This window comes from Oncorhynchus gorbuscha, linkage group LG02, assembly GCF_021184085.1.
Source record: "Oncorhynchus gorbuscha isolate QuinsamMale2020 ecotype Even-year linkage group LG02, OgorEven_v1.0, whole genome shotgun sequence".
In the NCBI taxonomy this organism is placed as follows: Eukaryota; Metazoa; Chordata; class Actinopteri; order Salmoniformes; family Salmonidae; genus Oncorhynchus; species Oncorhynchus gorbuscha.
This window is the reverse complement of record NC_060174.1, coordinates 9803144-9815481: the sequence shown is the minus strand read 5'-3', so window position 1 is coordinate 9815481 and position 12338 is coordinate 9803144. Positions and strand designations below refer to the sequence as shown.

Below are 12338 nucleotides of genomic sequence, written 5' to 3'. Positions count from 1 at the left end.
AAATATAATGTAAATATCCCTTGTCAACAAGGGTCAAAAGATCCAAATGTTTAATGAGGTCTGGGGTCAGGTGAATACTACTGTATGTTAAAATCCCACGATGTGCTCTGGACCTCTCTATGCTGAACTGTTGAGTTCTACTGAGAGTAGTAGGATGCCACGTCCTCCTTTAACAATTTCACAATAGAATGTCATCAATTTAATAGAATACTCATCAAGGCAGAATTGACGATAAGTCAATACATGTTTGAAATGCATTTGGGACTTTCAGACAGCGCTTGTAGAACCTTGAGTCAAATTAATTGTGTCCCCTATTGTTTTTACAATGTCCAGAACATTCAAATAGTTGATGACGAATTGTTGAGTCATATAGTAAGTAGCCAGATAATGTTACTGTGTACATTCACCCCCTCTTTTTCAACCCTAGTCCTCTCTCCTCTATGGCTTTTGTTAAGAAGCCTCTGGTTACATGATGACGTGTGGGCTGCTGGCTGACTGATTAGATCGTCACTGGTATGGAAATGCCAAAGCAACATTGAGCTTTAGCTTGGGTTCCAATGGCCATCAAAGTCGAGAGGAGATTTGGAAAGGAGGGAGGGAGGATACAGTTCACATCAGGTTGGAAGAACCTCTGTGTCCAGGCCTGCAGAGTGAAAAGACAACAATCCAGCATGTCCAATAATGGGAGAGTGAATCTTGTAGCCTGGTGCTTCTGGGTATGTAGGCTACACCGAGGCAGGGCACTGAAGTGGCCGGCTACACAGCTTGAGTGGATAATGGGAGATAAGGGAGTGGAGTGAAAGGGAACGTTGCAGGGCCAGATAAACAGGGGAGGTAACTAGTGAGCGTTGATTATTTAAATAACACTAGCGCCAGAGGAGAATCCACCACCTGGCCCTCCCAGGCCGATGGCCGGGGGAGATGACGGGTCACAACAGCTGAGGCCAGCCGAGCGACAGGCAGGTGCGGCCCACTGTAAACCAACCCCCGTGTAGGAGGAGAGTAAGACCAGGCCGGGCATGTGGCACTTTGGATTTAGAATGGTTACTAACTGCATATACGAATAAATTAGCTAAATTTAGAGTTGCCTGGCAGGAAAGGAACGGGGGCCAGGCCTCGGGCTCTGGACATGGGAATATGTCACTTTAGGCCAGAGAGTGTATGGCCAGTGTAGGGCAACCACCATATAACAAAATAAAAACAATAACAGCATGACACGATGACAGACAATTTCCCCTAATAATTGCATTAGAAAGGGGGAAATGTCGGCCTATACAAAAGGATGGGAGAGTCTTGTCCTTCTCTCCAAGATGGGCTGACAAACAGACTACTGAGAGAAATGTGACTGTACTGTAAATAACCCATAAGGAGACTGAGTTTAAGGGGAACTCCCCATGAGGATATTTTCCGGACAATATCAGGCTTACCTAGGAACACTCTGCCATTTCTTCTTCTGGAGATGGCGCCTCCTGCGGCACCTGTGGCTTTCTGTGGGAAACAAGTTAACAGGTAGAAAGGTTATTAACAGAGCAAAATATGTCGTATAAAGCTATAGATATCAAGCAAATATATCTCTTAAAAATGGCCTATTCTCAAAGACAGCGGTAGCAAGCCATGAAACTACTAGTTTTCTAAAATACAAAATGGTTACCTTTATAAATTAGAATACTAAAACAGCTTTGATATATTTACAGTCGTTTTTTTCCAACACGAATACAAATGCCTAGTTAGTGCTGGCTGACAAAACGTCAAATATAACAGTAAATGAATAAATACTGGAAGCATGTCCTTAATAAACTCCATAGAGTAGAGTCAGTAGACTGTGAATATGTCAAATTGCTAGCTAGGGTTACAAGACCATTCACTGTGAATTGACTGGATCCTTCTGATCCAAATTGAGTTCAGACCGACTCCCATCAACACATCAAACAGACACGAAGAATGAACTCTGGGACTAACTAGCATCATGGGAAAACAACAGAAACACAAGCCGGTGGAATGAGGACAGCTGTTTCTGGACAGATCCAGGCATGAAAATAGATGCACTTATCTGGGGGTCAATTAGGACCAAACGGAAACGGTGGCAGCTAAGGTTGTTTTTTATTTTAAACTGAACATGCAGTTTCCTTACTCGATTGTAAACAGAACAGAGAACAGCATTCTGATCTGGATTGTTATGTTGCTGGGAGACGTAGGGAAGATCTACTTGGCTAGATCCATTTGTCAGGCAAAAACAGGTGTGACATTTGTCAGGCAAGTGAGTGATATTTTATTTTTTATTTTACCCTTATTTTACTAGGAAGGTTGACTGAGAACACATTCTCATTTACAGCAACGACCTGTGGAATAGTTACAGGGGAGAAGAGGGATGAGTGAGCCAATTGTAAGCTGGGGATGATTAGGTGGCCATGATGGTAAGATAAGTGATAACATGTAAATAATAAGCAGGTTGCTACCTATTTTGAAGCTTTTGTGTCAGGATCTGATGTAAATCTATCTGTAGTATTACAATAATATAATTTGAATAACACATCCCTAGAGTGCAGGCTTGAGGGCTTCGTATTCCCACCCCAACTGTGCAATTGTAACTTATTACTACTGTATAGGCCTATGCAAAGTGCAGATGACTTAAATATTATTCACTGAAATCCCTGTTTGCTGTGCACATGACGAATAAACATTGATTTAATTTGACGATCCATCACTGACTAAATTGAAATTTCACCATAAATGTTGTGGTTACAGTGTGCCTGTCAGTGCCATACCACCAAACAAATGGTTGAACCAAAACAAATCTGAAGTTAGGGAACTTCCAAATGAATTAGTGAACAGAAACCATTAGTTAAAAGGGAAATGTCAAAAATGTTCTACTTTGTATTCATGCTCTCCAGCCCTACTGAAAAATCCACATACAGTGCCTTCGGAAAGTATTCAGGCCCTTTGACTTTTCCACATTTTGTTATGTTGCAGTCTTATTCTAAAATAGATTAAACAAATAAAAAATTCCTCAGAAACCTACACACAATACCCCAAAATGACAAAGCAAAAACAAGTTTAGACATTTTAGAAAATGTATTAAACAGGAATATATATACAACACTACCTTATTTACATAAGTATTCAGACCCTTTGCTATGAGACTTGAAATTGAGCTCAGGTGCATCCTGTTTCCCTTGATCATCCTTGAGATGTCTCTACAACTTGATTGAGGTCCACCTGTGTTAAATTCAATTGATTGGACATGATTTGGAAATGCACAGTGTCTATATTAGGTCCCACAGGTGGCAGAGCATGTCAGAGCAAAAACCAAGCCATGAGGTTGAAGGAATTGTCCGTAGAGCTCGGAAACAGGATTGTGTCAAGGCACAGATCTGGGGAAGGGTACCAAAAAATAATTCTGCATTATCGAAGGTCCCAAAGAACACAGTGGCCTCCGTCATTCTTAAATGGATGAAGTTTATAACCACCAAGACTCTTCCTAGAGCTGGCCGCCCAGCAAAACTGAGCAATCGAGGGAGAAGGGCCTTGGTCAGGGAGGTGACAAAGAACCCAATGGTCACTCAGAGTTCCTCTGTGGAGATGGGAGAACCTTCCAGAAGGACAACCTTCTCTGCAGCACTCCACCAATCAGGCCTTTATGGTAGTGGCCAGACGGAAGACACTCCTCAGTAAAAGGCACATGACAGCCCGCGCGGAGTTGCCAAAAGGCAGCTAAAGGACTGTCGGACCATGAAAAACAAGATTGAACTCTGGCCTGAATGCCAAGTGTCATGTCTGGAGGAAACCTGGCACCATCCCCACGGTGAAGCATGGTGGTGGCAGCATCATGCTGTGGGGATGTTTTCCAGTGGCAGGGACTGGGAGACTAGTCAGGATCGAGGCAAAGTTGAACAGAGCAATGTAAAGAGAGATCCTTGATGAAACCTTGCTCCAGAGTGCTCAGGACTTCAGATTGGGGTGAAGGTTCACCTTCCAACAGGACAACGACCCTAAGCAGACAGCCAAGACAACGTAGGAGGAGTGGCTTCGAGACAAGTCTCTGAATGTCCTTGAATGGCCCAGCCAGAGCCCAGACCTGAAACCGAACTAACATCTCTGAGAGACCTGAAAAAGCTGTGCAGCAACACTCCCCATCTAACCTGACAGAGCTTGAGAGGATCTGCAGAGAAGAATGGGACGAACTCCCCAAATACAGGTGCGCCAAAACTTGTAGCATCATACCGAAGAAGAGTTGATGCTGTAATCGTTGCCCATGGTGCTTCAACAAAGTGATCTCTGCATGTGTGGTTCCACTATAAAGCATGGAGGTGGTGGTGCGATGGTGTTTTGCTGGTGACACTGTCAGTGATTTATTTAGAATTCAAGGCACACTTAACCAGCATGGCTACCACAGCATTCTGCAGCGATATGCCATCCCATCTGGTTTGCACTTAGTGGGACTATAATTTGTTTTTCCAACAGGACAATGACCCAAAACACAACTCCAGGCTGTGTAAGGGCTATTTGTCCAAGAAGGAGAGTGATGGAGTGCTGCATCAGATGACCTGGCCTCCGCAATCACCTGACCTCAACCCAACTGAGATGGTTTGGGATGAGTTGGACTGAGAGTGAAGGAAAAGCAGCCAACAAGTGCTCAGCATATGTGGGATGTCATTCGAGACTGTTGGAAAAGCATTCCTCATGAAGCTGGTTGAGAGAATGCCAAGAGTGTGCAAAGCTGTCATCAAGGAAAAGGGTGTCTACTTTGAAGAATCTCAAATGTAAAATATATTTTGGTTTGTTCAACACTTTTTTGGTTACTACATGATTCTATATGTGTTATGTCATAGTTTTGATGTCTTCACTATTATACTACAATGTCGAAAATAGTCAAATCAAAGAAAAACACTTCAATGAGTAGGTGTGACCAAATTTTTGACTGGTAATGTATTTGTCATTTTTGTATATTTATTTTATATAGTATTTTGTCAATTGTGTGTATGCAGTGCTCCCTTTTGAAAGAAACCTTAAGTCTCAATGGGATAAAATAATCTGGTGTACATAAATAATAAAGAAATAAAATGATCTTCTGTAAAGTACCAGAAATATCAATAGAGTTTCCGGATTATGTCCTCTGAAAAACTTTTCTTTCTCCATCCTTTTGTCTCCAAAACATATAAATGCACAATTCTCACAAGTTGATGTTGAGGTGATGCTAGAGATGATGAATATGAAGTTGAAACAAGCCAGCCTCTTATCAGCTAAAAATATATTTTCCTTCAATGTTTTGTGCCAAAATTGAAAACACAAAGTCTAATGTACTTGCAACTAGTAACAATATGTCACTGATTTGATAAAACTTACAATCAGGGAAAAGAGGGGGAAATCATTCACACAAACTGAACAAATAAACATGGCACAACAATATTACTACCGTCTCATTCTAGGTCTAAGCTCCAGAGCTTTTGTGACAGGGCCTTCTCCAGGGTTGCGCCAAAGCTCTGGAACTCCCTCCCTCCACCCATCTGTGACTGAGTCCAAAGCTCTGGAACTCCCTCCCTCCAGCCAACTGTGACTGAGTCCAGAGGTCTGGAACTCCCTCCCTCCACCCATCTGTGACTGAGTCCAAAGCTCTGGACCGCCCTCCCTCCAGCCATCTGTGACTGAGTCCAAAGCTCTGGAACTCCCTCCCTCCAGCCATCTGTGACTGAGTCCAAAGGTCTGGATCTCCCTCCCTCCAGCCATCTGTGACTGAGTCCAAAGGTCTGGATCTCCCTCCCTCCAGCCATCTGTGACTGAGTCCAAAGGTCTGGATCTCCCTCCCTCCAGCCATCTGTGATTGAGTCCAAAGGTCTGGAACTCCCTCCAGCCATCTGTGACCGAGCCCATCACCATCTTTAAGTCCCTCCATAAGCCCCATCTCTTCACCATTGCCTAGCCTTAAAGGGATACTTTGGGATTTTGGAAATGGAGTCAGATGAACACAGTTTTATGTCTCGGTGTCCAGTATGAAGGAAGTTAGAGCTCATTTTGCGAGCCAATGCCAACTTGACTGAAAGCAGATACCCATAGACTTTAAGCCATTGCGATAATGCTAGTTAGAAATTGCACTAGTAAGCAACTTCCTTCAAACTGCACAGAGACATACAAATGGCATGCACAAGTTCATCAGACTCCTGAAGTATCCCTTGAAGCCCCCCCCCCCCTCACACACTCTCTCCCACACCCACAAAACCGCTCGCTCACTCGCTCACTCATACACTGACACATCACAGTCCTTTCCACTCTTGAGCCCCTCCCTTTCATTTTGTTTCATGTTTTTGTTTCTTCCTGCTATTAGTTTAGTGTTGTCTTGCTTTGGATCTCTGTGTTTTGTTTAGCTTCTACTATTGGGCTACCGAGTGGCGCAGCGGTCGAAGACACTGCATCTCAGTGCAAGAGGCATCACTACAGACCTTGGTTTGAATCCAGGCTGTATCACATCTGGCCGTGATTGAGAGTCCCATAGGGTGGCCCAGCGTCGTCCTGGTTTGGCCGTCATTGTAAATAAGAATTTGTTCTTAACTGACTTTCCTAGTTAAATAAAGGTTACATTTAAAAATAAAAACTATTGTAGAGCGACTTTGGGTTGAAAAGTGCTATGTAAGTCCCATGTACTATTAAATAATATAATTTGTCAAATGTACGTACACTATGCACTGTCGGTGTGTAGACCAATATAGAAGCATATGGTATGACCCCTCACCTCTTTGACATGCCGTTTGAGGAGCATGTAAACACTCTGTCCGGTTTTACGGTAATGTCTCTCCACATGTTCTCTGCCAAAGCCCAGGAATGTGTTCATACACACATACAAGCCTCCCTCAGACTCCTGTGAACAAAAACAACATGTGGTGAACAACATGCAAGGCACACACACACACGAGGTAGCACATGTATAAGGATCAATGTTGTGTATTTGTCAAAACAATGTCAAGTGAGGTGATTTAACAATCTGAAATTCAGATAAGCATCTCCCCACACACACGAAAATACCGATGTTTGGGTTCCTACTGCGTGCTTACTTTGGGTCTCTAATGGTGACTCACCAGATAGAACTCATTCATAAATGAGATACAAGGGCAGTACATGGAAATTGCAATTTTCTCCGTTTTGACTGCATTCTATATTATGATTGTTTTTCCCAAGGTGTAAAGACGTTTGGGGTCAATAGAGGACTGCGCAAAGGATGTCAGTTTCCAGTATATTGTGATTTGTTAGCAGGGTTGTGCCAATACAATGTCATTGCCAGTGACACACACACTTGTGGCAGGTGGATTCTATCATTTCATTTTAATCCATGTGATTTTCATGTAAGGTAAAGCAGGCGTGGTCTTGCATTTAGGACGTTATTTTCTGAAATATGCCTACAATATGGGTTCATGTTTGAAACAGTGAAACTCCAGTACGGATTTTGCAGACTGCAAATAGTTTAACTGTAATTGCCTACCACTATTAAAAAACAGCAACAGCCACAGAGTATCAAAGTAATGTCACGTGTTCATGTAATTTATGCCTTGAGCAACTGACACTCAACCACCTTCAAGGCACAGGCCTACATGATCCTCTTTCCTACACTCAACGACGGAGGTGTAACAAAAAATATCACACAAATAACCCTCTATACTAACCAAAATCTGCAGTTCGGATTAGGCCAACAGGCCCTGATGAAACTTTAAAGAGCGGAGTTACACACAAGCTTCAACCGCGCTGGGATAAAAATAACCAACTTGTCAGTCTTCAGTCTGACATGATGAACTCCAGACAGCTGAGTCACTCACCTTTAAAATGGTTTCAGTTGAGCAATTATAGATTATAAAATATCTTTCCTCATCAAAAAAACGTGTGAGTAGTTGGTCCTAAAAGCCCAACACATGGTAACCTCAAACTCCCAACAGTTTGTAATAGCGCGCGTGCGTTTCAGTTCATCCGTCTCGTGAAGTTGTTGCAGATGGCAAGTCGATCACATTGAAATAAAATGCCGGACCCCCCAAAAATCTAAGACATTATTTTCTCTAATACAAAAAAAACCATTAGAAATAGCTCCCATATCAATATAACATTATTCTAGTGATTTTACATGTGGCTGGTGAGTCACGCTTTCAGTACAACAACAAAAAAACACACTGAAAAAACTCAAAGTGTGTAGCCTAAAATGCAGAAGGGGGGACACAAAATAATGTAATGCACCAACACACAGCCCAACCCCACGTAGGTGTCATTAATTACATTGACAAAACAGTAGACAGGCGCACAGTGAACAAGTACAATTTCACAAAGGAAATACCATTCCACGGGATGTAAACAACATTTAATTATTTATTTTTCTCAAGCTCAAGAGAATGGTGGAAATGGAAGCCCCAGATCCTGCGCAGCTATTCACGTGTGTTAGGGCAGTTTACGGGATGAGTAAGGACAGCTTGGAACACACAAACACCCCATAATACGGGGAGACACTTACGGGAGAATCGTAGGAAAAGGCACATTCGCTCTTGAAAACCCTGTCTCCTGTTCTGGGAACTCTGATGGTGGGCATATAAGGGACAAGCAGCTCTCCTAAATCTGCAGCCATCTTCGCATTCCTGCTTCTCGCACCACAATGCTAAGGGAGTCACTAGAGAAGGCTGTCAGAGGAGAGAAGATGCTATTTTTAAATCATTCGGTCTCGACATTCCTCCAGCGGCGAGGGATATGACGCTGAAAACATAACGGAGGGGGAAGTCATTTTATTTTATGCGAGAGCTATCCTCTATAAACATGTAATCAATAATCTATTTCCAATTGCGTATGTCTGTTGTTTAAGAATTATAACGCTGTGTTTACCGTAGGCGCAGTCACGCACTGAACGGTTTGACTCAAACGAGGGGTCCCACACACTTGATTGATAAAACCACCCATACAAATGGCTACACCCTCACTGTTTTTCTGAGGACCATTCTCTGTTCAAATTAAAATGGAAATGCTAGATTAGGCTACCAATTGGTTTTTGAAGTGGTTTTGGGGGGAGGGGAGGGTGTGGTAGAAACTAGTAGGGATTTATTTGGTTTTTAAATTGTATTTTCTTAGTAGTACATAATTAGGAAGACCATAGTTGTGTTCCAATACTCATACTAACAGCACTAACCATACTATTTGTGGCGTGAATTGAGTATATAGTATGCTTATTGTTCATGGTATGGATATAGGTAGTATGCCAAAAGTTCCCGGATGTCGTACTAAATTCGCCAAAATATGAAGTATAGACGCAGAGGACACTAATTTCCATAATTTAGGGCCCATAATGCAATTCTTCATGGAATGGGCGTGGTTTCACATCGTTTTCAGATTTTAAGGAAATGGCGGAAAATATGCAGCCAAGTACAACAACTGCAGATACAAATGAATTGCTTTAACTAATTATGACATATATTAAGAACATGTTGATCAATGTAATCAAATAATGACTTTTCAAATAGGTTACCTTACACGTTATGTTGGCTGACAATTTGTTACCTACGTTGTCCTTACGAACCACATAGCATATCATTGTACGTTCTCAATGGACATTTGGTTGCTTTCTTAAATTCGCTCTGGCTATCTACTCCGATTTCAGAGCACTCTCGTCTGATTACTGGCTGGTGTCAGTAAAGGTTGGCAAAAAAAGTGTACTTACATTTTTGCCAGCAGCACAGTTACAGTCACCAACTCACTGGATAACATGAAAACTGCCTAACCAGCTCTGCTAGGGTGGGTAAAATGGTCAGAGTGGTCTCATTTGTGTCTGGAAGTAGCTAGCAAGCTAGCCAACATTCGCTCGGATGCTTGACTGCCATTGTAAGGTCAGAACGCTCAAATCAACCCTACTCCTCGGCCCGAGTGTCCAGTGTGCACTCGGGGAGTGAAACGGACAATTATTGTTTATTCCATGTGTAACTCTGTGTTGTTGTTTGTGTCGCACTGCTTTCCTTTATCTTGGCCAGGTTGCAGTTGTGAATGAGAACTTGTTCTCAACTGGCCTCCCTGGTTAAATACAGGTGAAATAAGAAAAGGTAAAAATAGCAGCAAAGGGGAGACCAACTCCATATTAATGCCCATGATTTTGGAATGAGATGTTTGACAAGCAGGTGTCCACTTACTTTTGGTCATGTAGTGTACTCTTTATGAAGGGAAAACAGCTTATTTGACCACAGTGACTTTTCAGGGTTGGTACTGAGAGTACAATAAGTGCTAAAACGAATTTTCTACATAGATTAATGCTTTCAAATGTATGCTATCTTTGTACCACAAGTCTGCATCTTATCAATATTGGGTGTATAAACAAGGTAAGTTTGTGATATTGTACTATATTTAGTCTCTAGACACAAGGGGTTACTGTTCTTTAGTCATACCATCAGAATACCCTCAATTCATTGGGGCATGGACTCTACAAGGTGTTTGAAAGCGTTCCACAGGGATGCTGGCCCATGTTGACTAATGCTTCCCACAGTTGTGTCAAGTTGGCTGGACGTCCTTTGGGTGGTGCAGCATTATTAATACACATTGGAAACCCGTTTGATCGTGCAAACCCAGCACCGTTGCAGTTCTTGCAACAAACCGGTGCGCCTGGCACCTACTACCGTACCCCGTTCAAAGGCACTTAAATCAAATCAAATCAAATTTATTTATATAGCCCTTCGTACATCAGCTGATATCTCAAAGTGCTGTACAGAAACCCAGCCTAAAACCCCAAACAGCAAACAATGCAGGTGTAAAAGCACGGTGGCTAGGAAAAACTCCCTAGAAAGGCCAAAACCTAGGAAGAAACCTAGAGAGGAACCGGGCTATGTGGGGTGGCCAGTCCTCTTCTGGCTGTGCCGGGTAGAGATTATAACAGAACATGACCAAGATGTTCAAATGTTCATAAATGACCAGCATGGTCAAATAATAATAAGGCAGAACAGTTGAAACTGGAGCAGCAGCACAGTCAGATGGACTGGGGACAGCAAGGAGCCATCATGTCAGGTAGTCCTGGGGCACGGTCCTAGGGCTCAGGTCAGTTGAAACTGGAGCAGGAGCATGGCCAGGTGGACTGGGGACAGCAAGGAGTCCTCATGTCAGGTAGTCCTGGGACATGGTCCTAGGGCCCAGGCCAGTTGAAACTGGAGCAGCAGCATGGCCAGGTGGACTGGGGACAGCAAGGAGTCATCATGTCAGGTAGTCCTGGGGCATGGTTCTAGGGCTCAGGTCCTCCGAGAGAGAGAAAGAAAGAGAGAAGGAGAGAATTAGAGAACGCACACTTAGATTTACACAGGACACCGAATAGGACAGGAGAAGTACTCCAGATAAACAAACTGACCCTAGCCCCCCGACACATAAACTACTGCAGCATAAATACTGGAGGCTGAGACAGGAGGGGTCAGGAGACACTGTGGCCCCATCCGAGGACACCCCGGACAGGGCCAAACAGGAAGGATATAACCCCACCCACTTTGCCAAAGCACAGCCCCCACACCACTAGAGGGAAATCTTCAACCACCAACTTACCATCCTGAGACAAGGCCGAGTATAGCCCACAAAGATCTCCGACACGGTACAACCCAAGGGGGGGGGGGGAACCCAGACAGGCCGACCACAACAGTGAATCAACCCACCCAGGTGACGCATCCCCCCCAGGGACGGCACGAGAGAGCCCCAGCAAGCCAGTGACTCAGCCCCCGTAACAGGGTTAGAGGCAGAGAATCCCAGTGGAAAAAGGGGAACCGGCCAGGCAGAGACAGCAAGGGCGGTTCGTTGCTCCAGAGCCTTTCCGTTCACCTTCCCACTCCTGGGCCAGACTACACTCAATCATATGACCCACTGAAGAGATGAGTCTTCAGTAAAGACTTAAAGGTTGAGACCGAGTTTGCGTCTCTGACATGGGTAGGCAGACCGTTCCATAAAAATGGAGCTCTATAGGAGAAAGCCCTGCCTCCAGCTGTTTGCTTAGAAATTCTAGGGACAATTAGGAGGCCTGCGTCTTGTGACCGTAGCGTACGTATAGGTATGTACGGCAGGACCAAATCAGAGAGGTAGGTAGAAGCAAGCCCATGTAATGCTTTGTAGGTTAGCAGTAAAACCTTGAAATCAGCCCTTGCTTTGACAGGAAGCCAGTGTAGAGAGGCTAGCACTGGAGTAATATGATAAAATTTTTTGGTTCTAGTCAGGATTCTAGCAGCCGTATTTAGCACTAACTGAAGTTTATTTAGTGCTTTATCCGGGTAGCCGGAAAATAGAGCATTGCAGTAGTCTAACCTAGAAGTGACAAAAGCATGGATTAATTTTTCTGCATCATTTTTGGACAGAAAGTTTCTGATTTTTGCAAT

The 12338-nt window shown here is 43.5% G+C and overlaps 1 protein-coding gene across 1 annotated transcript in view; it reads right to left on the bottom strand.

Annotated features, from left to right (window-relative positions):
* Positions 1 to 8833, bottom strand: part of LOC123996872 (ubiquitin carboxyl-terminal hydrolase 13-like) — a 53691-nt gene extending 44858 nt beyond the window's left edge. Inside the window, exons 1-3 of the mRNA XM_046300669.1 lie at positions 8480 to 8833; positions 6725 to 6850; positions 1428 to 1488 (exon numbers count right to left, since the gene is read on the bottom strand). Of these exons, the coding sequence (XP_046156625.1) occupies positions 1428 to 1488; positions 6725 to 6850; positions 8480 to 8590 (298 nt within the window). The 5' untranslated portion in view covers positions 8591 to 8833. The remainder of the gene's footprint in view (positions 1 to 1427; positions 1489 to 6724; positions 6851 to 8479) is intronic.
* Positions 8834 to 12338: the final 3505 nt, after the last annotated feature.